At 41.3% G+C, this 26326-nt stretch overlaps 1 protein-coding gene across 3 annotated transcripts; it reads left to right on the forward strand.

Annotated features, from left to right (window-relative positions):
• On the forward strand, nt 1–25408 carry LOC311070443 (uncharacterized protein). 3 transcript variants are annotated; one of them, XM_084094291.1, is made up of 10 exons: nt 65–112; nt 4967–5064; nt 8993–9035; nt 9278–9574; nt 9659–9943; nt 17183–17409; nt 18521–18619; nt 21358–21483; nt 21753–21857; nt 22151–25408. In XM_084094291.1, exons 3-10 carry the CDS (start codon nt 8993–8995, stop codon nt 22190–22192), a joined length of 1224 nt encoding a protein of 407 aa, XP_083950417.1. In that variant the 5' UTR covers nt 65–112; nt 4967–5064; the 3' UTR covers nt 22193–25408. The 3 variants fall into 3 exon arrangements, with proteins under 3 accessions (XP_083950416.1, XP_083950418.1, XP_083950417.1); XM_084094290.1 differs by lacking the exon at nt 4967–5064 and having other exon boundaries at nt 1–112; XM_084094292.1 differs by lacking the exons at nt 4967–5064; nt 22151–25408 and having other exon boundaries at nt 1–112; nt 21753–21920.
• Nucleotides 25409–26326: the final 918 nt, after the last annotated feature.

Consider the following 26326-nt stretch of genomic DNA (forward strand, 5'->3'; position numbering starts at 1 on the left):
GTTAAACTCCATTTTCACAGGACACACCTATTACTGACAACATAATTTACAGCCTTGGCACACGGTGAAATCCTACATTTACAACGGAAACGTCCATCATATTGATAACATTGTAAGTACACTTGATCTTTCTCTCTATCGCCTATCATCGTTGTTAAAATTCCTGAAATAATCTAACGCAGGAAAATGCTTCTCTTATAGGCTACAAAGTCGTTATTGTTGTTGTTGTTGTTTTATTTAAACCAGGCGCCTAAAATGAGGATAGTTTGACAAACATTGTCTTGCAGATAGCAGTTTATGCATTCCCCGCTGCTTTTGGTGGATGTTTGATTCAAAGCAGCATGCATGGTTTCCGATTAAACCAAAATCGTACAATCACAGACAGACACATTTGCGTCTCTTACTTTCGTATGAAGTGACATTAAGTCGTCACCTGAATGTTTATTTCATTGGATTACTCGACATAACTAAATCTAATTAGTTCATCCATTCGCTAGTAGGCTAGCGTAAAGATGAAATTGAGGATCTGGCCCAATTAATCTACCGTGATGCAGATCATAGCTGCCATTTATAAGGGCGTGTCCCAATCGCTGAACAGTGCACTAAAACATTTTGTACTCTGTCCAGGCTATTTAATTAATTAGCATATGGGTCAATGACATGGCGTGTCAATTCTGGTGTCCAAAGCATATTCAAAATATAAAAAATATAAATAAAAGTATTTAAAATCACCTTGGGCATAATTGTATTGATGTTCCCTTTTGAGAGTACTCTCATGTTGCGTAAGCCTTAGCTTACGCTACGGGAAAACCCCTTTTCTCGAGAAGATTGAAGCCAAAACTTATCCTTTAATTTTCTTTAATTTAAAACGCACTTGCTGCAGCAAGCAGACCTAAGCGAGATGGCTTGCGCTTATTGGCTGCTCTGCGGCAACTGCTGCAACCTATGGAGAGGCAGCTGTGACATGCGAACCAATGAGGGTGCTTTGCGCCCTCCGCGCGTCACAGCACGCCAAAATGGGCGTGGCTCATGGCTATATTAAGCCGAGACACCAGAGGTTGCCCTTTGATTTCATCTCCTTCAGCGAATGATCCTCTTCGCTGACTCTGGAAGAAACCTTGCGCCGTCGAACAGAACTTCAGCGGGACGAGCTACTGCGCTGCAGGACTGAGGAAGCCGGCTTCGGACACTCTCCCTATGCCGCCTTCAGCTGCCGTCTCCCACTGCGCCATCCGGCGCGCATATATCCTTTGAAAGCTTCCGTGTGTGTCGCCGTTGCATTCACACACGTTCTAAAAGAGCAAATTAACGGGCATTGTTTCAAATGCCCCACCTCACCTGCGGCTCGTGTCGAGCCCCCCTCACGGCTGGAGACACTTCCGCCTCTCTCTCATGGGCCGCGCCGTAAAAAGCGGCGCTCTCAGAGAGCACCGGAGACTTCAACACGCGAGCTCACGCCAGTGGGATCCCCGCGTGCCTCACTCACTGACTCGCCCTCACCTGTCTTCTTCACTGATTTTCAGCGCCCGGCTGTTTCCGTTATCACTCCCATCACTTTCGGTGGACCAGACGGTGACGATGCTAACGAGGACAGCTGTTTTCTCGCCGCCTCAGGAAGCGAGGAATGGTCGGGCTCTGTTCCGGACCCCGCCCCCTCAACCCAGGCTAGTACCAGCGGGGTGAGAGCCAGTGTGGACGCGGAGCTTATCCGCCTGCTGACGAAGGCCGTGGAAGACCTCGGCCTCGAGTGGTCTCCACCCGACGAACCAGCACGCAACAGGCTCGATGAATGGTTTCTGCAGGGGCGCCGCCAGGCCCCTCAGCAAAGGCCCGCCCCATTTTTTCCGGAACTCCATGGCAAGCTAACAAAATCATGGAAGGCTTAAAATCTGAATTTTAGAATGACGCCATGTCGAGACGCCATTTTTGAATGACGCCATGTCATTTCCGCCAGGCTGAAAACTTCAGTCTCCTCGACGCTCTCTGTTGTTGACGGCGCCCAGGAAAAAGGCTAACAGCATCTTCTCCCTATCGAAGAGGCTGTGTCCACGCACCTTTGTCCGCCCTCCACTGGATGGCAGTCTAAGGCCGCTCACCCCTCAAAAGCCTGTCGAAAGCCTGCCTCCGCTGCCAGCTTTCCAGCGCCATCCGCCTGCTGAAGCTCGCCATTGCTCGCGCTCATCGAGACGCCGCAGGACCAAGGCCCAGGATTGTGCTAAACCCTGATCCTCCGAAGCCCTCCTGACCACAAGGGGGAAACGACGACGGTTCTCGCTGCGGCCGGACCACCGTCGAAGAGCTCGCGCACACTTCTCACAGTTCCCGCATCAGAGGCGACTGGAGATGTTTAAATTGCAGTTCACGAGCCTGTTACACAACATGCACGCCTGCACACAAACGCTGTTTTTATGGCGACCCATATAAATCTCAAAAAGAGCAAAATGTTTTAAATGTAGGAACTGTGCCCACTTTTCAGTGCTCACCCCTACTCATAAACATTGCCTGTTCAGTGTCACACACACACTTAGGGCTCCCATTAATAAAACACTTCCCCGCTCTCGTGGCGAGTGTATCATGTGTAAACCAGGCTCCCGTAACTCAATGCGCACCTCCACATATTAAGCGCTGTATGTACAGTGTCACAAGCACGAGTCAATCAGGTCACCGGATCCCTAGTACACAGCGATCCGAGCCTAGACATCATTCTACCCCTAGCCATATGTGCAAAAGCATGGGAAATCATCCCGGGTGTGTCAGAATGGGTGTTAAACATAATAAAGCAAAGCTACTTGCTGCAGTTCGCTCGCAGACCCCCGCGCTTTCGAGCCGTGGTCAAAACTACGGTGAAAAGCAAAGTAGCACATCTACTTTGCGCCGAGATAGCGAAACAGCTAAGAAAAGGGGCTATAGAAACCGTTCCTCTAACACAGAGCGAATCGGGTTTTTACAGTCATTATTTTCTCATTCCAAAGAAGGATGGTGGTCTCCGACCCATCCTAGACCTCAGACATTTGAACAAAGTGCTTATGAGGCGATCATTCAAAATGCTGACGACCAAACAAATCCTTGCGCAAATTCGCCCAGGGGACTGGTTTATATCAGTGGATCTGAAAGACGCGTATTTTCAGATACAAATAGCATCCCGTCACAGGCCATTCTTGAGATTCGCCTTCGAGGGTCGAGCTTATCAGTACACTGTCCTGCAGTTCGGCCTGTCTTTAGCACCTCGTACGTTCACGAAGTGCATGGACACGGCGCTCGCTCCCCTGAGACAACAGGGCATGCGAATACTGAACTATTTAGATGACTGGCTAATTCTAGCTCAGTCAGAGACAGAACTGGTGACTCACAAAGTTTTGCTACTTAGTCATTTAGAGAATCTGGGTCTCAGAATCAATTGGACCAAGAGTTCGCTGTTACCCAGCCAGAAAATTTCTTTTCTAGGAACAGAAATAGACTCTGTGTCAATGAAAGAGCGGCTTACGTCACAGCGCACGCTCTCCATCCAGCGCCTAGCGGCGTCATTCAAAGCTGGCAATGTCACTCCTCTCAAAATGTTTCAGAAGATTCTGGGCCGCATGGCCTCGGCTTCAGCAGTGCTTCAGCTGGGTCTGCTACAAATGCGCCCCCTCCAGTACTGGCTGAAGTCCCGAGTGCCGTCTCGCATGTGGACCTCGGGTCACTTTTGTCTCAGGGTAACCCAGGGCTGTATCGAAGCCCTGGAACCATGGAAGGCAGCCGACTTAGGTGTCAACATGGGCACTGTCTCAAAGCTAAAAGTAGTCTCGACAGATGCTTCCAACCTCGGTTGGGGTGCCCTGTACGAGGGCAGGCCAACTTCCGGCCTTTGGTCAGGCTCGGAGAAATGGGGCAAAGCGCCCTCATTGGTTCGCATGTCACAGCTGCCTCTCCATAGGTTGCAGCAGTTGCCGCAGAGCAGCCAATAAGCATGCGAGCCGTCTCGCTTAGGTCTGCTTGCTGCAGCAAGTGCGTTTCAAATTAAAGAAAAATGAAAGGATAATTTTTGGCTTCAATCTTCTCGAGAAAAGGGGTTTTCCCGTAGCGTAAGCTAAGGTTTACGCAACACTCGTTCCCTTATCTCAGGGAACCGAGGTTACGTTAGTAACTGAGATGTTTTCAACGATACCTACATATATAGTGGTAATACTAAGCTTATTTAAATTTTTATGACAGAAAGACTTTTGTCTCCAAATTGTGATTTCTCTAATGTCAGTCCTGGATAACAGACATCAATGACCATTTTATACCATAATGCATTTTGATATGTCATGTGACATAATATTGTGTCAAAAAGAAGACCCTGAAGGGGCACCAGAACATGTGTAAAGGTCAGGAAGCGTCTCTAAAATGTTGATATTTTGACCTTTTCGGTCACTGGTGCACTTTGTAGCAATATCATGTGTCCTTTTGGATAACACTAATAAAACATTTATAATGTTTTTATATTAAAAAAATGATCTATTTGATCTAAAAGATTACCGTAAGCGATGACAGCTAAGTTGTAGTTTTCCATAGGTGGTTAAGTTAGTACCTGATTATAAAGAAAAAATATTTGTTTTGTCATTCCTGGATAACAACATGTCATTCTTGGATAACAAAAAACCTCTGTTGTTAGACAGGACATGTCATCCGTTATCCAGAATGACATATGCACAACAATCTAGTTTTTAATTAACATTTGTGAACTTTTAGGCATAGTTATTATAGTTATATTAATACAATTAACATTATTTACATAATTGTATGTTTTTTTGCAATATTTTTGCTGTCATTCATCTTGATTTCATATGATTCAATGAGTCACATGGGTCATTATCATTGAATTTAATTTTGTAATGTTAATGGTCATATCATGAATAATGTAATCATATTTATTAATATATCAACATTTTATTAAAGCTTTAGTATAGCCTCTGGTGTTTTAAGGTCAATTCTGTCCTTCCAGATGCCTCTGTCTAATAAAGAGAGGCAGAGACGGTTCAGAGCCAGGATAAATGCAGATGCAGAAGCTAGGGCTGAGTATCTTGGAAAAAAGAGAACAAGGTATTATATTGATGACTCAGTGGAATGATAATGTATCAGTAACAAGCAAACTTGAAATATGAATCGAAATAGGTTCACAATCCTATAAACATTCCTACAAACTAAATGCGTAATACGCATGTGCACGCCATCAGCGTTCTCACAGGTTCGCGTTTTTAAAGTTTGCGCAGAGAGAACTTAAGGGGTTTTCTGTTAGAAGGGTGTAGCGGCCCCTAAGTTAATAACTAATGATCTTTGCAACTGAAGTGAATCAATCAAAACTAACTTTAGCTGGACAATAACTTTATTCTAGAGCTGATGTAAAGCCAAAACCATCTCTGTTACTTTAAAGCAGCACTATGCAGCTTTGCCGATTTCTTCGCTGTTTTCTCGCTTTTTGCTCGCGGGTTTCTCTATAGAGCTCCCCCTACAGCTTGGCCCGCCGGCCCAAAGTTGCAAGTGTGGTGAGATGACCACCATTCTACCCGAAAAATGTCATACAACCATTCCAATGACTCTGAAGCGGTTCAAATTAAGCTAAAAAATCTGCATAGTGCTGCTTTAATGTCCTATTATCACTGTAAAGCTGCTTTGAAACAATCTATATTGTTAAAAGCACTATATAAATGAAGGTGACTTGATTTGACTCATTTGCAATAAGCCTAAGGGCCCTATCTTGCGCCCAGCGCAATTGACTTTGTACACCAACGCATGTATCATTCCTATTTCTCACCCGACGCACAGCGGACTTTTCCCTCCACAGCCGGTAAATTAGGGAATGAACTTAAGCTCCCGGGGGTGGTTCAGCACAAAGAGGAGGCGTGTTCCGGCACAAACATTCCCTGGTGCTATTTTGCAGTTTCAGAAAACAATTGCACCACTGACCAGGAAAAACCTAGTCTGAAGTCAGTGCCGCGATATTCTGATGCTATTTTAAGGGTGCATGCTTGGTCATAATGAAGCGTGTGCACAACGCGCATACACTTTGCTTCTCTCATCTACACACAGATTTTGCCCAGATCTGCCCAGTAGTTGACATTTTTGCAAACCATACATAATTACAAGGAAAATATTACAACACGAGGGAAATCACTGTGAAATCACCAGCCCGATCTCCACGTCCAGCCAGATCTTCGCATCCAGCCAGATCTTCGCGTCCAGCCTGATCTCCCTCCTCTCATCGGCCCAGCTGAACCAGAGCCATTCGCTGCAGCGCCCCCTCGCTCTCGTAAACAGAGGAGGAAGAAGACTTCCTGCATTCCCCAAATTCTGGAGGCCACCCCAGAGCAGTATGCTCTTCATGTCTGTTCTGTAGAGGTTGAAGAGACTACCCTTTCCCTTTATGTTGCTGCTATTATGTGTGTCTGGGCCGCACATGCCTCACTGTCGGCTACCTCAGCTCCATCCTCTCCTGAGCCACATGTTTCCATCCTCAGTCCTGCCGAGCTTTCACGTCAGCCCTGTCGAACAAGAGCCAGAGCCAGTCTTCGAGCAAGAGCCAGAGCCAGTCTTCGAGCAAGAGCCAGAGCCAGTCTTCGAGCAAGAGCCAGAGCCAGTCTCCTCAAAAGCGTTTTCCCTGCTGGTTCCGTCCAGCCCTGAGTTTCCTGATATGCTGGTCCCGTCCAGCCCCGAGTTTCCTGATATGCTGGTCCCGTCCAGCCCCGAGTTTCCTGATGTGCTGGTTCCGTCCAGCCCTGAGTTTCCTGATATGCTGGTTCCGTCCAGTCCCGAGTTTCCTGATATGCTGGTTCCGTCTAGCCCCGAGTTTCCTGATATGCTGGTCCCGTCCAGCCCCGAGTTTCCTGATATGCTGGTCCCGTCCAGCCCCGAGTTTTCCAATCCGCTGGTCCTGCCCAGCCCAGAGCCCGTTGATCGCTAGAGCCCGTTGATCCTGCGCCCGAGCCTGCTGATCCTGCGCCAGTCCTGTCCAGCCCAGAGTTTCCTTTGCCGCTGGTCCCGCTTAGCTCAAAGCCCTCTTCACCGCTGGTCCTGCCCAGCCCAAGACCCTCTTTGCTGCCGGACCCCCCCTTTCCTGTCAATTTCCCCATTAAAATTTTGGGGGGGGCGCAGTATACCTGCTAGGGGGACCGCGGAGGTCTCTCCGACAAGGTTCCCAGTACCACCATGGCCACCCGAAGGGTCGTCTCCGCCATGGCCACCCGAAGGGTCATCTCCGCCATGGCGCCCAAAGGGTCGGTTCTGCCATGGCCCCCTGACCAGCCTGCTCCGCCTGGACTGTCCTGGAGTCCAGGATGCCCACCCTCCCACCCCATTTGTTGGTATATTTGTACGGCGCTAGTCGCGCCTAGCGGGAGGGGGGGTTATGTCACGTTCACCGTCTGTCTCTGCACTACATTCCCCAGAATCCTCTTTGGCGCACCTGCAATTACTCTCCCCTGAGTATAATCACCTGCACCTGTTCACAATCAGCAGCCTCATCAGCAAGCTCTATAAAAACACTCACCATAGCTCCAGTTCTTTGTCAAGCCTCCAACAGGAACAGACCATGATCCGTTGTCTCCTCCAACAGGAACAGACCATGATCCATTGTTTCCTGAGTCTCTGATGCATCAAGATTCCGAGAAGTAACGTATACTCACCTGTGAAACACTAACCTCTGTGTCATTGTTCTGCTGTCTCCAGGAATCCTGTTTGATTTCCTATTGCCTGTGATCCTTTGTTCTCCCGAGCTTCCAGTGTTTCCTCCGAGCTTGTTTACTATTGACTGCATCTGAAAGAGAAAAGACAAGTATTTATGAACTGTGACTGTTTGGTATCTACAAACCTGAAGTGAACATGCTTACCTGCTGTCTGCCCTGCACCGAGTGATCTTCACTGAATCTGCATTTGAACTCACTGAATACTCACCTTGCACTATTGTCAACTTGAATAAAGCTGTGTTTGGATTCACTTAGCTCTGTCTCCGTGCCTGTATCCTGACAGCCTGCTCTTAAAGGGAATGTGAGATGATGCTCTGATTGGTTTATTTCACGTTACGCCCAAACCACATGTAGCTATTTCAGACCAACCCATTTTAGATTTGCGTCAGGCGCAAGAGTAATTTCTCCCGCCGGTATAATAGCAACAGCGCCCGAAATCTGCCCACAAAGTTATTTGCGTTTCGCATTTAATACTTACGTTTCAGATCGTTAAAATAGGGTCATAAATGTTTTAGCTGTATAATGTGTTGGACTATACCCTTGGCCATTGTTTATTAAGCATTATAATTTTACAGATTTACTGCAAATTTTACAGATTTTTAAATCATTAAAAACTTGTCAGTGTCTCTTACTTTGTTTCAAGTTTGAGTGTTGGAAAGAAAAATGATAATGAGGATGGTTTTTATGGTAATCCTGAAAAATATTGCAGAATGTCCTTCCGTCTAACAGTAGGCCTATATTCATTCCGGCTAACAATGACACAGGCAATTAATTTAACCCATATTTGTGTGTTAGATTACACAATTCTGTTTTTTGTTGAGTTAATGATAAAACAAGTCTTATTTACTTTATTGGAAAACATTTTTAAACATTTTCCAGCTTTTTTTTATTTTTTTGGTTCTGAATTTTGAGTTATCAGCAGCCAAAAATGAGCCCATGTCTATATGAAATCCCAAATTGATTATATAAATTGTGATTCAAATGTAGTTTTCCGAACACTAATTGTTTGTTGAGCTCCAATTATGGAGATCAGTACATTTGTATATGCCAACAATGGTAGAAATGTAATTAATTTAAAAATTCATTACGTTACCCAGGAATGACATTTTCATGGGGAAAAAGATCTGATTCACCAAAAAAATGGTTAATTACATTTTTGAAATGTGTACATATCATTGCATTACATACACATCACTCTAATAACTCTGGTTAAAACAATAAGGTTATTGTTTTAATGTAATATGTGTTCAGAATCTATTTGCAATATTAATAGATAATTTCTCAAACAGATGCTGAGTGTTTGGACCTTCCTAGCAGCTGCTATTTGTGCAGGTATGACAACATTTGCTTCTTACACACTAAAATAATCTTACCGAAGATGATTCTGCAAGGACATGTAAATTTAGTTCTTTAGAATCACAGTTGAATCACTCATGCGTTGACATATAAGACAAAAAAAGCAGTATATACATGATTCTAATTGCCCAGCAGTTCTAAAGAACTCCTACTCATCTTGTAATTCTAAACAACATCTCTAGAATATGAAACAACAAAACAAAAATTGTCTCCCTCAGTGCCAGTCTCAGCAATATCTCGAAGGGATCTAATCCATGGCCATCAGTTGTTTCTGGATCTTCCTGAAAGGACAGAGAGGTTGGATTTTACCTCTGCTGATGAGAGAGATCAATTTACTATCTGGGATAATAGAAGCCTCTCTGTCTGGCCCAATAAACCCAGTAAAGGCCAAGTGAACAGCGCTAGTAATGGCTGGTCTTTCATAATCAGAAAAGTTACGTTTGACGACGAGGGAACCTACACCCTGCGCAATCACTTTGGTTCAACCATCTCCAGTTATACAGTGAAGGTCAAAAGTGAGTAGTAATTTAAACCTCTATCTCAGAATAATATCTCTGTGACGGTCCACATATCCTCACTGTTTTTTTTTTTTTTTTCAGCCAACAGGAAAATCATTGACTGTATAGCAGGTGAAAAACTGACTATACTACTGCTAGGACTCAAGCTGAGTGATGCCACGCTTTGGTTTCACAGCAATTATTCATCTGTCATCCTGGTGGACAATGGAGTTCCAGTGGGCAAGAATAACCCAGACTATATTAACCGGCTTAAAGTGTCCAGCGAAATGATCCAGGTTCTCAATGTCAATGTGTCAGATTTGGGCAGATACGAGCTCACCGATTATAAAGGCAGACTTGTCTCAAACAACACAATGGTACTAGTGGGTAAGAAAAGACTTTCTTCAGTATATTTTAAATTTGTACACACACACACACACACACACACACACACACACACACACACACACACACACACACACTTTTTACTTTTACTATTTAAATGGGGACATTGCATAGACTTCCATAGTTTTGCAATTTGCAGCTTGTAATAAATACTATAACTGTACCAGAAAACTTTCTGCATTTTTACAAAAAAAAAAAAAACGGCATTTACTTTATTTTTATGACGTTTTTACAAATGAGGACGCCCCCAAAAGGATTTATTTTTGTCAGGTTTAGCTCACTTCTAGGTACTTGTGTTAAAGGGGTCCTATTATGCCCTTTTATGAAGCCTTGATTTTGTTTTTGGGGTGTACTAGAATATGCTTTCATGCTTGATAGTTCAAAAAACATATTTTACATTGTTACAGCACCTCTCTCCCCAGTCTGGCCCGAACGTCTGCCTTTTAGTTCTGGTTTTAGTTCGATGAAGCCCCTCCTTTCGAAATACGAAATGTGCTGTGATTGGTTTGCTCGCCCAGTGTGTTGTGATTGTGTCACGCACGGTTGTAGAACACACAATGATGAGGAATAGGTTCAGAAAGGTCTTTAATAATCCACACGAATAAATTCAGATACAGGCAGGCAAACAAACACAAAACTGGCAAAAACGAGACTGCACCAAGAACACTGAAAAGACAGGAACTTATATACTGATGATGATGATAAGGGAACACCTCTGAACAGAATGACAACTCATATTAGTAACCAAGATGACAAACAAGTGGCGGGAAAAGGACCTTATGAATTCTAACTAAAAGTCAGTGAAAGTGAAACTAAGAACAACTATAACCAAATATCCCTGAAAGATTGGCACCACTTAACTAGTGTTTGTGAAATGTCACACAAGCTCTACTCAGATGTAAATATTAAGGATGGCATCAATATCAAACCAATTCGAGCCTGATTCAGACTTAAGAATGTTAACAAACAAGAGGATCATCCAGAATGGATTTCATACACTATCTTTGCAAGCAGGGATTTCACAGGACATTTCAGAGTGGTATGGTTTTTGTTTTTGTTTTTTGTCATTTTCTTATACATTTTAGATACAATGTTATACACCATTAATCATATTTGTCTGAAAACTATGGCAATACAAACAGTAATTGATCACAAAACGCTACAGTAAACATTATATCAACACTAATGTTGGCTAGCACACTGTAAAAAAAAATTACATCCCCAAGTCAAAAATTTCAAGTGACCGATAACATCTAAATTTTTCAATTAGTGTGACGTATTATTTCTCATTGAGCCAATGTTAACAGACTATTGCAACAAGAATTTCACTTGGGCCAATTGAAAAATTTAGATGTTATCGGCCACTTGAAATTTTTGATTTGGGAGGGTTAGAAATTTTTTACAGTGCAGGCGAGCGTAGTAACAACATAAAACTTATCATTCAAATTGTTCATAGAAAACGTAACTACAAATAATAAGACATACTTACAAGTTGTGATCCATAAACAACAACTTTGTCCCGAGAAGCTTTTGTGCATTGTCTGCATTGTGGTTCTGGAAGCTGAAAATAAATTTAAACCACTCTTAAGTTCCTCAGCTTTTGGAAGGTCAAACAAGTGAGTTTTGGAAACGGTAGAAAAAGCAGTGTCTCTTTGACATAGTGATCACATAGTCTTCTCTAATGCAACTCAACCAGGCCTCATCCCCTTTTTTTGCATATTCCGTGGGCGGGGATTATTTAAATGAGTAACATTGTGACTTCACAAAGCCTTGAAAAAACGTGTTGTAGTCCAAACAAGCTTTGTAACCTTGAAAGACCAATTTTATTCTGCACTTATGCATTTTTTATTTTATTTCATTTATTTATTAGGGTACAATTTCAAACATAAATGTTACAATTTGATGCATTGTACCAGAGTTCACCAAAGGCTAATTTACATCTGCAGTCCCCAGGCAGGGAAAAAAACAACAACATACAAATAACACTCCCCTACCCCCTAAACACACATACACAAAACACATTTTGTCAGCATCACATTAGTGTCAGTGGGTACAGATTTGAGTGGTCTTCAGAAAAGACTTCAGTTGTGATTTAAAACTCTTAATGGAACTGCAGCTCTTTATGTCATCTGTTATTGCATTCCACTGTGTAGTGGCTTTAAAAGAAAAAGCAGATTGTCTAAAGGTTGAACGGCAAAGAGATATGTTGCAGCCAAAAATAGAAACTATTCTGGTAGATTTTACAGAAATTGCAGGGCGAATGCAAACAAAAACCAGTAAACATGCAGGGGCCAGGCCCTGTAGAATCTTATACACTAGAGTCAAGTTTGAAAATAGTCTAAAATTTTCAAAACTCAATAAATTGTGTTTCTCTAGGATCTTGCAATGGTGGTACCGAAATGGCTTTTTATCAAGGATTTTTATAGCTTGCTTATATAATGATTCTAGAGGTCTAATGGCAGATTCACTGGTCTGTCCCCAACAGGTTATACAGTATGAAATATGTGAAGAAATTAAAGCATGCATAAATATTTTGGCTACATCCATAGGGAGGGACGATCTAACCTGTCTAAAGTTTGCCAAGTTATATTTTATAATTTTTGTCATTTTCTTGATGTGTTTCTTGAAGTTAAGATTCAAATCTAAAATGATACCAAGATATTTAAATTGAGTAACTATATCAATTGATTCATTTTTAATAAAAATGTCTGCAGTTTGAATCTGCCCCTTGGTTTTACAAAAGAACATACCTTTTGTCGTGCTGATATTCAAGGTAAGACAAGATTGTTCAAGCCACTCAACATCTTGCGTGGCATGAGTTCATTTCTCAGCTGCTAGCTGAGCATTTTTTGCATGTGTGTACAGTGCATTATGCATTAAATTGACAGTAAAGACATTTATAATGTTACAAAAGATTTCTAATTCAAATTGAATTCATTCAAATAGAATTAATTGGCTCATGACACAACACACATTCCTCCACAGGTCAACTTTCGGCGTAATCTCACTCTCACCTTCCCGCCTATCCTCTTTGGTCTCATCCACACTTCCTCCCCCTAATCAGCTCTTATCACTAGATACTGTAACAGTGCAACTGACTCTTTTTCTGCACTCTAATATCTTGTTTAGACAACTTCTGCCCCCTTGCATCCAAGCTAGCCTTTCTCAGTGAGTATCATCCTCAATTCAAGGCTGCAGAGAGGAAGAGCGGGGCTTATCAAAACATCCCACTTACCGTGGTTTGTATCAGTCCCTCCTCTCTTCCTTATTTGCTAATGTCTGTACTGCTAAATTGACTTACTACCACAACAAAATTAACAATTCTTCTGACTCTCGCACACTTTTCAAAACCTTCTCTTCATAATCCCCCTCTTCCCCCTCCTTCATCAGCCCTAACAGCTGATGACTTTGCCACATTCTTCATATATAAAATAACTACCATCAGCGGCCAATTTTCCACGCCACAAATCGACACATACATCTCACCAGCTAACACACACATTCTGCTCTCGGAGGCAGAAGTCTCCAAACTCATCCATTTCAATCACCCTACTACCTGTCCGCTTAAACCTATACCCACTCGTCTCCTTCGAGCCATTTCTTCTTCAGTTGTACCCACACTCACTCACATCCTCAACACCTGTCTTCACACTGGTACCTTTCCCACAGCATTTAAGCAGACTTGGATGCTTATTTTCTATTATAAAATTACTTATTTTCTAAATAATAAAATCTTCTACACTACCAGTCTGATTAGAAAATAAGTAATTTAGCTATATGTTTGTACACTATTATTTCCTCTGTGTGACTTTGGTTTGACTTTTGGAAGCCTGAAGAAAGGCCTGGAATGTTGCAGCAGAGAATTCTATTCTAGTATGTCACATGGTACAAGACCTTTACCCAAAAATATCTATAGAGTGTGTTACTATTTTTGGAAAAGGATGTATGGTATATATACAGTGAGGAAAATAAGTATTTGAACACCCTGCTATTTTGCAAGTTCTCCCACTTAGAAATCATGGAGGGGTCTGAAATTGTCATCGTAGGTGCATGTCCACTGTGAGAGACATAATCAAAAAAAAAAAAAATCCAGAAATCACAATGTATGATTTTTTAACTATTTATTTGTATGATACAGCTGCAAATAAGTATTTGAACACCTGAGAAAATCAATGTTAATATTTGGTACAGTAGCCTTTGTTTGCAATTACAGAGGTCAAACGTTTCCTGTAGTTTTTCACCAGGTTTGCACACACTGCAGGAGGGATTTTGGCCCACTCCTCCACACAGATCTTCTCTAGATCAGTCAGGTTTCTGGGCTGTCGCTGAGAAACACGGAGTTTGAGCTCCCTCCAAAGATTCTCTATTGGGTTTAGGTCTGGAGACTGGCTAGGCCACGCCAGAACCTTGATATGCTTCTTACAGAGCCACTCCTTGGTTATCCTGGCTGTGTGCTTTGGGTCATTGTCATGTTGGAAGACCCAGCCTCGACCCATCTTCAATGCTCTAATTGAGGGAAGGAGGTTGTTCCCCAAAATCTCGCAATACATGGCCCCGGTCATCCTCTCCTTAATACAGTGCAGTCGCCCTGTCCCATGTGCAGAAAAACACCCCCAAAGCATGATGCTACCACCCCCATGCTTCACAGTAGGGATGGTGTTCTTGGGATGGTACTCATCATTCTTCTTCCTCCAAACACGTTTAGTGGAATTATGACCAAAAAGTTCTATTTTGGTCTCATCTGACCACATGACTTTCTCCCATGACTCCTCTGGATCATCCAAATGGTCATTGGCAAACTTAAGACGGGCCTTGACATGTGCTGGTTTAAGCAGGGGAACCTTCCATGCCATGCATGATTTCAAACCATGACGTCTTAGTGTATTACCAACAGTAACCTTGGAAACGGTGGTCCCAGCTCTTTTCAGGTCATTGACCAGCTCCTCCCGTGTAGTTCTGGGCTGATTTCTCACCTTTCTTAGGATCATTGAGACCCCACGAGGTGAGATCTTGCATGGAGCCCCAGTCCGAGGGAGATTGACAGTCATGTTTAGCTTCTTCCATTTTCTAATGATTGCTCCAACAGTGGACCTTTTTTCACCAAGCTGCTTGGCAATTTCCCCGTAGCCCTTTCCAGCCTTGTGGAGGTGTACAATTTTGTCTCTAGTGTCTTTGGACAGCTCTTTGGTCTTGGCCATGTTAGTAGTTGGATTCTTACTGATTGTATGGGGTGGACAGGTGTCTTTATGCAGCTAACGACCTCAAACAGGTGCATCTAATTTAGGATAATAAATGGAGTGGAGCTGGACATTTTAAAGGCAGACTAACAGGTCTTTGAGGGTCAGAATTCTAGCTGATAGACAGGTGTTCAAATACTTATTTGCAGCTGTATCATACAAATAAATAGTTAAAAAATCATATATTGTGATTTCTGGATTTTTTTTTTTAGATTATGTCTCTCACAGTGGACATGCACCTACGATGACAATTTCAGACCCCTCCATGATTTCCAAGTGGGAGAACTTGCAAAATAGCAGGGTGTTCAAATACTTATTTTCCTCACTGTATGTGAGGCTGTGAGCTGAGCACAAATCTGGAGTTGTCTTCTGCAGAAGATGCTCGGCTTTGTTGTACAATAAAGTCTATTGATTCTGGCATCAAAGATCTCTGAGATGTGATTTTGCAAGAAAGAAACTACAACATTAACCACCTTATCCTCTTGTCAACCTTCAAGATGAAAGGCATCTCAGGAATAGCACTCCAGTGATTCAAGACTTACCTCTCAGTTACTGTATGTCCTTCAGAGTGTCGTGGATATGGAAGGGTGAGGTATCTACGTCACAACGTCTAGCTACTTGGATGCCTCAAGGCTCAGTGCTTGGACCTCTTCTCCATCTACATGTCATCACTACGGTCTGTCTTTCAGAAACGTGTTTTTTTCCTATCATTGCTATAAGGACACACAACTCTACCTCTCATTCCAACCAGATGATCCGAAGGTAGATGCTCTTATCTCGGCTTGCCTGACAGACATTTCTTGCTGGATAAAGGACCACTGCCTCCAACTCAACCTTACAAAGACAGAGCTTCTTGTGGTCTCGACCAACCCAGCACTTCTCCATTCGGCTGGGTTTGTCAACCATAACTCCATCCAGGACAGCCAGGAACCTTAGAGTTAGTGATTAAAGATCAGTTAAACTTCACAGACCACAGATTTGACTTATACAACATTAGAAGGATCAGGCCCTTCCTATTGGAACATGCTACACAACTCCTTGTCCAAGCTCTTGTTCTATCCAGACTGGACTATTGTAATGTTCTCTTGGCAGGCCTTCCAGCATCCACTGTCAAACCTCTGCAACTGAACCAGAATGCTGCAGCAAGTGAGGCCTTTAATGAGCCGAAAAGAGCGCACGTCACACCTCTCCTCATAAAATTGCACTGGTTGCCACTTGCCGCTTGCATCAAATTCAAGGCACTGATGTTTGCCTACTGAACAACTACTGGCTCTGCACCCCTATACCTTAACTCGTTACTTCAGACCTACGTGTCATCCGAAAACTTGTATTCTACAAGTGAATGGGGCCTTGTGGTGCCATCTCAAAGAGGCACAAAAATATTTTCACAGACGTTTACCTTGACTGTTCCAAGCTCGGGTTCAACCTGAGCTGCTGAGTCTTTAGCCATTTTCAAGAAACTGCTCTTTCTTTCTCGAAAAAAAACTTTTTCGCCAACATTTCTACTGTTCTTTATCTAATATATAAAAAAATGTGCTGCGCTAGACTAGTTGGGACTGGTCACGGCATTTGCATTTTGTTGCCCTATGTCTGTTCAATTATTCAATGTAAATGTAAATAAATACTGTTCTGTTGCACTTTCTGTTTATCAAAGAATACTGAAATAAATCTCGGTTTCCACAAAAATATTGAGGACAACTGTTTTCAACATTGTAACATTAAAAAAAGTTTCTTGATCACCAAATAGGCTTATTAGAAGGTTTTCTGAAGGATCCTGTGACACTGAAGACTGAAGTACTGATGCTAAAAGTTCAGTTTTGCCATTACAGGAAACTTTTTTTGTTTTGAACAGTAGCCTACTATTAGTATAAAAATGTATTCCTGTGTCTGTGTTTTGCAGGATTATTCTAGAGATTTATGATGCATGCATTAGTAACCACTATTATGTTTTTTCTTGTCTCATCTCTTCAAATGTTTAATGTAGATCAACGTGCACGTAACGCTGGTGAGGGTTTTTTAGCTCTACTGCTGCTTGGCATTCCTACTGGAATCTGCTGCTTCTGCTGCAGGAAAAGAATCTGCAATTGTTGCCGGACCACCAAATCACAAACAGTGGAGTCCAACATCCCTAATACTGTACCAGTGTCCATACCTTGCAGCAACACAGTGATAGATCCTGTAGGTCCTATAGGTCCTGGAGGCCCTGGCCAGGTAACATAAATGTGAAGATTCTGTCTCTCTCCCTGTACTTTCCTGTATATAGAGAGCCCCCTCCCCTCCACTTCCGGCTCATGGGACCTTATTTCGGAAAAAATATGTATGGTAGTCAATGGCGAGAGACAACTTATCTTTTTATTCCGTCTGAACTGTGCCATGAATTACACATATGATGTTTGTCAATTTAAAAGATAATTATGAAAGTCAAGAATGTCGCAGTTTGTCATAAAACAGAAGAGTAACATTTAGTTTTATGTGAAAATCGCTCAATGAACTACATCTCTCATCTCGCACTATGTACGTCACCATCCGTGGTTCATATGTGTGCAGTCTGGTACAAAACACTCAGGCATGACGGCGTAACGTTACGATTATAACGTAAGACTATAGAAACAGACAGACGTTAGCTTCAGTAAAGTTAGCTTCATTCATTGAGAGAAAAGGTATGACGTCACATGTGCGCCTTTTAGGTTTGTAGTCTCTGTAATTACGTATTTTCACAGTCTTATACCTCAACAGTTTTACATCAAACTGCGACTTTCTTGACTTTAAAATGTATCTTTTAAATTGACAAACATCATATGTGTAATTCAGGGCACAATTCAAACGAGATCAAAATATTTGTTGTCTTTCGCCATTGACTACCATACAATATTTTTCCGAAATAAGGTCCCATGGTGTTCCACCGGAAGGGGAGGGACTTAGGCTCTCTATATAAATAAGCACGTCCCAGCCGGGTTCGTCACTTATTTAGTTCCCCTGGAAACATTTCCATTGTGGTCTGTGTAATTTGCAGCGCGTTTCTGTACTTGGTTGTGTTGTGAGTTTTTGGAGCACACGTATGTTGTGAAACTGATGAAGATGTTTTCTTAATTTGTGGGTGTTTTTTTCTTTTTGCATGTTTTGTTTTTCTATTTGCATGTGCTTTCTTCAGTTGCAGCGCATTGAGCTGTCTCGGCCACCGTACAAAAATGTATAAAAAAAATAATAAATAACAACAAATTATTTTTTAACAGGATCATGCCAAGCAACATTTATAGATTTTAGTCCCTGTAGCTGCTGTACATTGTAATGAATATGAATGGTTTGTGGTTTCTGACCAAAGGGCAACATCGCTGGTTATCCGCCTCATCCAGATCAAGGACAGATTCATTATCCTCCACCAACAGAGTGGAGCGGACAACCTGCTGTTTCTCCAAACCCTGTGAGTTCACATAGACAGAGATTTACTTTTATTCATTTAACAGATCCTTTTATCCAAAGGGACAAATAAAGAATGTTACAACACAAGCAGATCATCCTAAGGAAGCAGTAACTTTTTATAGCAAAACTTTATTTTACTCAAAGTGCTTGATTACCTAGAAAAATAATGGAAAAGCAGCGCAGTCGAATGCAAAAATGTCTTCTGTGTGAACAGACCTTTATAAGCTGGTTTAGCTGGTGGACCAGAATAGGCATGCAAACTTAAAGGGTTAGTTCACCCAAAAAAGAAAATTAGCCCATGATTTACTCACCCTGAAGCCATCCTAGGTGTATATGACATCCTTCTTTCAGACGAATACAATCAGAGTTATATTAAAAAATGTCCCGACTCTTCCAAGCTTTATAATGGGCGCAATGGGTATATTTTCTTGGAAGTCCATCAGAGCGTATCCATCCATGATAAAAGTGCTTGAAACGGCTCTGGGGGGTTAATAAAGGCCTTCTGAAGTGAAGCGATGTGTTCGTGTAAATAAGAAAAATATCCATATTTAAAACTTTATCGACTAAAATAACTAGCTTCCGGCAGATGGCGGTACGCAAGTCGACTTACGCCAAAAGAGAAACCCTTGAACTTGAAAGCTTGGAAGCTAGTTATTTTAGTCGATAAAGTTTTAAATATGGATATTTTTCTTACACAAACGCATCACTTCACTTCACAAGGCCTTTATTAACCCCCCAGAGCAGTTTCATGCACTTTTATCATGGATGGATACGCTCTGATGGACTTCCAAGAAAATATACCTATTGACTCCCCTTATAAAGCTTGGAAGAGTCGGGGCATTTTTTAATATAACTCCGATTGTATTCGTCTGAAAGAAGGATGTCATATACACCTAGGATGGCTTCAGGGTGAGTAAATCATGGGCTAATTTTCTTTTTGGGGTGAAATATCCCTTTAATGCCAAAATTCAAGATATGCTGGTACACCTTAAACCAACATGAATTCCATACTTATTATGCTGGTTTGCATGAGGAACCAGTATACCACACAAAACTTAATACCAAAATTGATGTACTTCTTTTCCTTGCTGAAAAGAATATATTTATTTATTTTTAAGTGAGGGTTATACAGTGAGGAAAATAAGTATTTGAACACCCTGCTATTTTGCAAGTTCTCCCACTTGGAAATCATGGAGGGGTCTGAAATTGTCATCGTAGGTGCATGTCCACTGTGAGAGACATAATCTAAAAAAAAAAAATCACAATATATGATTTTTTAACTATTTATTTGTATGATACAGCTGCAAATAAGTATTTGAACACCTGTCTATCAGCTAGAATTCTGACCCTCAAAGACCTGTTAGTCTGCCTTTAAAATGTCCACCTCCACTCCATTTATTATCCTAAATTAGATGCACCTGTTTGAGGTCGTTAGCTGCATAAAGACACCTGTCCACCCCATACAATCAGTAAGAATCCAACTACTAACATGGCCAAGACCAAAGAGCTGTCCAAAGACACTAGAGACAAAATTGTACACCTCCACAAGGCTGGAAAGGGCTACGGGGAAATTGCCAAGCAGCTTGGTGAAAAAAGGTCCACTGTTGGAGCAATCATTAGAAAATGGAAGAAGCTAAACATGACTGTCAATCTCCCTCGGACTGGGGCTCCATGCAAGATCTCACCTCGTGGGGTCTCAATGATCCTAAGAAAGGTGAGAAATCAGCCCAGAACTACACGGGAGGAGCTGGTCAATGATCTGAAAAGAGCTGGGACCACCGTTTCCAAGGTTACTGTTGGTAATACACTAAGACGTCATGGTTTGAAATCATACATGGCACGGAAGGTTCCCCTGCTTAAACCAGCACATGTCAAGGCCCGTCTTAAGTTTGCCAATGACCATTTGGATGATCCAGAGGAGTCATGGGAGAAAGTCATGTGGTCAGATGAGACCAAAATAGAACTTTTTGGTCATAATTCCACTAAACGTGTTTGGAGGAAGAAGAATGATGAGTACCATCCCAAGAACACCATCCCTACTGTGAAGCATGGGGGTGGTAGCATCATGCTTTGGGGGTGTTTTTCTGCACATGGGACAGGGCGACTGCACTGTATTAAGGAGAGGATGACCGGGGCCATGTATTGCGAGATTTTGGGGAACAGCCTCCTTCCCTCAGTTAGAGCATTGAAGATGGGTCGAGGCTGGGTCTTCCAACATGACAATGACCCGAAGCACACAGCCAGGATAACCAAGGAGTGGCTCTGTAAGAAGCATATCAAGGTTCTGGCGTGGCCTAGCCAGTCTCCAGACCTAAACCCAATAGAGAATCTTTGGAGGGAGCTCAAACTCTGTGTTTCTCAGCGACAGCCCAGAAACCTGACTGATCTAGAGAAGATCTGTGTGGAGGAGTGGGCCAAAATCCCTCCTGCAGTGTGTGCAAACCTGGTGAAAAACTACAGGAAACGTTTGACCTCTGTAATTGCAAACAAAGGCTACTGTACCAAATATTAACATTAATTTTCTCAGGTGTTCAAATACTTATTTGCAGCTGTATCATTTTTTTAGATTATGTCTCTCACAGTGGACATGCACCTACAATGACAATTTCAGACCCCTCCATGATTTCTAAGTGGGAGAACTTGCAAAATAGCAGGGTGTTCAAATACTTATTTTCCTCACTGTATGTGCACTCTAAACTGAAAAAAAAAAAAACATTTTGTGCATGTTCTCTTTTTAAGGGCTTTCATCCAGCGTCTGTGCCTCAAAACCCTGTCTATCCTCCTGATTATGGACCTGGAGTTCCCCCCGCTCAGCCTCCACAGTGGAATGCCCCTCCAACCCAGTACAACCCATCTGCACCTGTGGTACATCCAATTATGTTGCAATTTTATTTTATTTTTTTCATCCTGCATGTTAACATTTCTGTTTGCTTATTTTTACTAAAAAGTTTGCAAGTGAATATGTAAAAGACAAAAAGCAACACTAATTAGTTAAGCCATAGTTTAATAAGGACATACAAGTAGCTTTTATAAACGTCCCTTTGAAAAAAAAAAGTATGCACATTAAGTCATTCTTAGTGTGCATGTGCTTGTTTGTGTATATTTTTTAACTTGTTTACACTCTGTGTCCTCAGAACTATACGCCAGTGATGTACAGCGCTCCTCCTGGGCCTGAAGCCACAGGGTTTAAGATGAATGAACCGCCTCCCACCGCACCACTGCTCACACCTCAACCTGAGGTAAAGCTTGCACTTTTTGTCAGTCTGCGAAATCATTAAACGAGTAATGACAATTTTATTGTTTTTCCCCCCTACTTGTGAGTAAACGTTTTGGTGCAATCTTGCAGTGTTGTTTCCAAGTGTGCAATACTCAAATGTTTCCGAAACTGTCCATTCCTTCAGTGAGAGCCTTTTTGTAATGTCCGCATTCATTGTGAGAAATTTTTAAACAAAAGGCAGAAAATGTGCCCAAAATTGCTTAAAATGAATCCACTGACTCTCTGTGTCTCACTCTCTTACCCCTCTTTTTCTAGTCTCACCAGTCTGCTATGACCAGCGTCCAGGGATATCCTTAACTCCGGTGAATCTAGTGTCCAGTTTGACATTAACAAAGCACAGGGTTCTTGCAGGTTTCAGCAAGTCAAATTTAAGACCTTTTTAAGACATTTTAAGACCATAAAGATTGAAATTTAAGACCTACACGACGCATTACCAAATAAATATTCAAATCAAAGAATTCATTTAATTTCAATGAATTCAGTAATTGAAAAAGCATTAATTTAATTTACAGATAAATCACCTTCCACACCCAACAGCGTGTCAGAGAAAAGAACAGAATCAGATATAAATTTTTTATAGAAAACTGCATATTATACTGTAAAAAACACATAATTAGTTGATTTTAGTTGATCATAGTTGATCATAACTAGAGATGAAATGGCATGAACATTTAATTTCATTATTATAGTAACAAAAATGATCACGGTTATCACAGAATCATGTTCAAAAAGTATTAATACTATACAATGAAATTAATTCACCAAGTTTTATGTCGAAAACCAGGAAATAACAAATAAATTTAGCATCAATATGCACTTTTTGTTTACATAAACAATAAAATAATACCATTAAAAATGAACATTTTTAAAGTGTCTTGCATGTTATATACTAACATGTAGGCCTACACGTTAAAATTTTCAATAATTTTTTGTTATCACATAGCCTTCACCATACCTAGAGATTGGCATGGTTTTATTTCAGTTAGCCTAAAAGCTAGTTTGATTTGCATTGAGAGATGATCTTATGGAAAGTACCCCATGCCAATCTCTAGGTATGGTGAATGCTATGTGATGATGTGGGGCTATTTTAATTCCAAAGGCCAAGGGAACTTTATCAGGATGCATAGTATCCTAAAAATTAATTTAAAAAAAATACTTAAAAATAAAAATCTGCCTGCCTCTATGGGAATTTAACATAGGGGTGTACACACTTATGCACCATGTATTTTAAGGAAGAACATTTATTTATTTACGATACATTATTCATTCACAAAGAAAATTGGAGTCCTAAAAGGTTGGATTTTTCCTAAATTTTTAAATTAAGGCATTAAGTTCAATTTCCAAAATATGATTTTTTATTCCTCTTTTTAGTCAACTTTAGCATGGGTGTATTAACTTATGCATTGCACTGTATATTGGTCTATGCAATGAAAGTTAATGGGCAGTAGGGCATCAATACTGTTTGGTTTCCATCATTCTTCAAAATATCATAATATGAGGGAGAGTAAATGATGACAGAATTTTCATGTTTTGGGTAAACTATCCCTTGAAGGTGACACTAAGCTACCATTTTCACTTTATCCATCCAACAGTCAGCCTTAAAAAAGCCATGTTCTACACTTTTGTGTAGAACTATATAGAATAAGCCTATATAATTATAAATATAGAATAATTTTAGTATGTTTTTGTACAGGTGTCCCTCTATTCTTGCCAACATATATATTCATTCTTATTATTTTTTCCAACTTTTGTTTTGTACATGCTTACCCCTGTCTCTTGAGAGGCATCTAGTTTTACAACTAAAAAAACGGTCTTATGTAACTAAGATATACAATGTTATTTTTACGTGCTTAAAGAGCACATAGACCCCAGGAATTAGCCTCATATGCAACATCATTACAGGAGGTGTGTGTATGTATATACAGTATGTGTGTGTGTGTGTATGTATTATATATATGTATATACCAAGCGGCAACCTCCCCGTCTCTCTCTTGAAACCAACACGGAAGTGAGTTAAACTGCAATTCATTGACTGGCCGCTTGGGCTGGCTGCAGAAGTGAGTCAAATCTGTATCCCCCCCATGTTCAAATTACCAACTTTACAGCAGAAAAAAACATGTTTACAGCCTGGATTTCTATGTGGCTTTGGTCTATACACCTAATTTTGCCCTTCATAACAACTGTGAGGGGGGTGAATTTTTTTATAACTCATCCGTTTAGTTGATTAATATTTAAATTTAAGGGTGTGGCCACTTGAGTGACAGATGGATTGCCGCTGTCAATGCTAGCCGTTTGTCTGCTGTTACTAGCCGTCACTTCACCTCAGCAAGTGTTGCTGCTGAACTTGCCTTCTCTGCAGTGTTTGTGCTTTTTTTCGGGATTATTTCATACAATTTAATACACCCATTACTTGGGTACAAAGCCCACGTCTTTGGATTCCGTCGTTGTCGTCGAGTATCGTTCGAGAGAACAACCAGCGCTGTATTTCAGTTGTTTTCCTCTGTGGACATGCACTAATGGATGTCTGACAATTTCGTTGCTTTTTGGAGTTTTCAAATTTAAAAACGTCAATAAAGGCTCGTTCGTTCTGCTCTCACGGAACAGATATAGATTATAATATGCTTATGTACCGTCAGATGAAATCATGCAGGCGTCGGCGCTTTCTCCGTCCGTGCAATAAATGCACATCCATGAATGAGCGCGGATTTTCTAGCGCTTTTACTTGAACTTCCTAAGCAATATATCTATGGTTTAACCCATTTGAGAGGTGGCCAAAATCAGAATTTAAAATGGACTGAATAAGCTCTCTACGAACTTGACGAGCGATGCCGCGCTGACGGACCATAAGAAAGAGTGACTGACATGTGCACATAAATCACTGTCACACACACACTCTCAGAGTAACGTTAATATTAAGTTACTGCATAATACATTTTCAACTAGCAGAATAGTACAGAATCACAATACACAGTCTCACTTGTAGCCATGTCTTTTAACTATTATAATATTTCGAAGGGCAAAAATAGGAACTTTTAATTGCCTTTACATAATCAGCTAACTCGATCACGTCGAGGCTCGAGCTAGTGATTTCAGATAGCCAGGCTCATATCTATGGCCAGGTTCCTCAGCTCCACCAAAGCCCGTCAGGCCGCGCCTGTTTGCCTATTTTCTGTTATCCGGGAGTGACGCGAGGCCAAGATGGCGACGGCCGGCTCCGCCTACTTTAGGCTTCAAAATGCTCTTCAGAAACCTACGGGTGACGTCACGGACACTACGTCCATATTTTTTTTACAGTCTATGGTATATACACACACACACACACACACACACACACACATAATACATTTAACATATGTACACATTACTATTTAATATGCATGTAAGTGAATTCAAATGTATTAATGTACTGTTTTAGTGATTTTTCTCAACTAACACGAATAGCCTCTTTTCTGCATTTGCTTAGGGCATTTTCAAAGTGCTGTTAGCTGGAATTAAACAACAACTGCCTCAAACCAAAAAACATTTATACTTGAGTCTTGAATATATGCATAAAATGTTATAGTGATGTAGTTTTATATTATAGGCTAAACATTGTACTTGTTCAATTTAAATGGCCTTCATATCACAATGGATATAGAAATATAAAAAGGCCTACCATGTTCTGAAGTAAAATACTGTTATCAATTTCTGCCAACATGACTGTATTTCTTACTGTTTATTATTCATATTGCATGTTCTCTGTATGTTTTATTTTCTCAGACATCTAGAGCCAACTGGCAATGCCTTATACCTTGTTATATGTTGCATTATCGGTAAAGTAATTTTATTTTATTGTGTAGGGCTGAGCAAATATGGGCAGAACTCTTTACTGCCCTAGTAGCCTACTTCAAAAGGCCTTTTAAACATGTGAATTAAAGTGGCACAATGGCATGGCCTTCATCATCACAGTATGCTAATGCCTATCTAGTGCAGGGATTTCATCAATATGCTGACTGAGGACTGTTGGGACACTCCAGGCACCGGATGGTTCTGTCAGGAGAGTCGTTTGCACCTCAATGACACGTCTGTACCATTTGTTTCACAGGACATATGCTTTCAACTACATACTGTTTATTTACTAGTGTGTTCTAATATGTAACTATGCCATGTTTGGTCTCATCTGACAGCCTATAAACTGAAATGAATGTTAGTGAACATAACAGAGATATTAAAGTATCCTAATGTACAATCTAAGTACTATTGGTTAAACATGCATTGAGGAGAATATGTTAATGTTCTTCTCCCCCTCTTGATCACCACACATTTGCCTCATCTTTTGGTTTCCTGTCGGTCTGTTTCGGTGTTGGTATTCCATGTTAAACAATGCTTTGCTCAGGGTATAAGAAGGAAAGGTAACTGCTGATCTGAGAGAAAGGCTTTAACCCCGCCACT

The sequence above is a fragment of the Abramis brama genome, assembly GCF_963993115.1.
Source record: "Abramis brama genome assembly, chromosome: 2".
In the NCBI taxonomy this organism is placed as follows: domain Eukaryota; kingdom Metazoa; phylum Chordata; class Actinopteri; order Cypriniformes; family Leuciscidae; genus Abramis; species Abramis brama.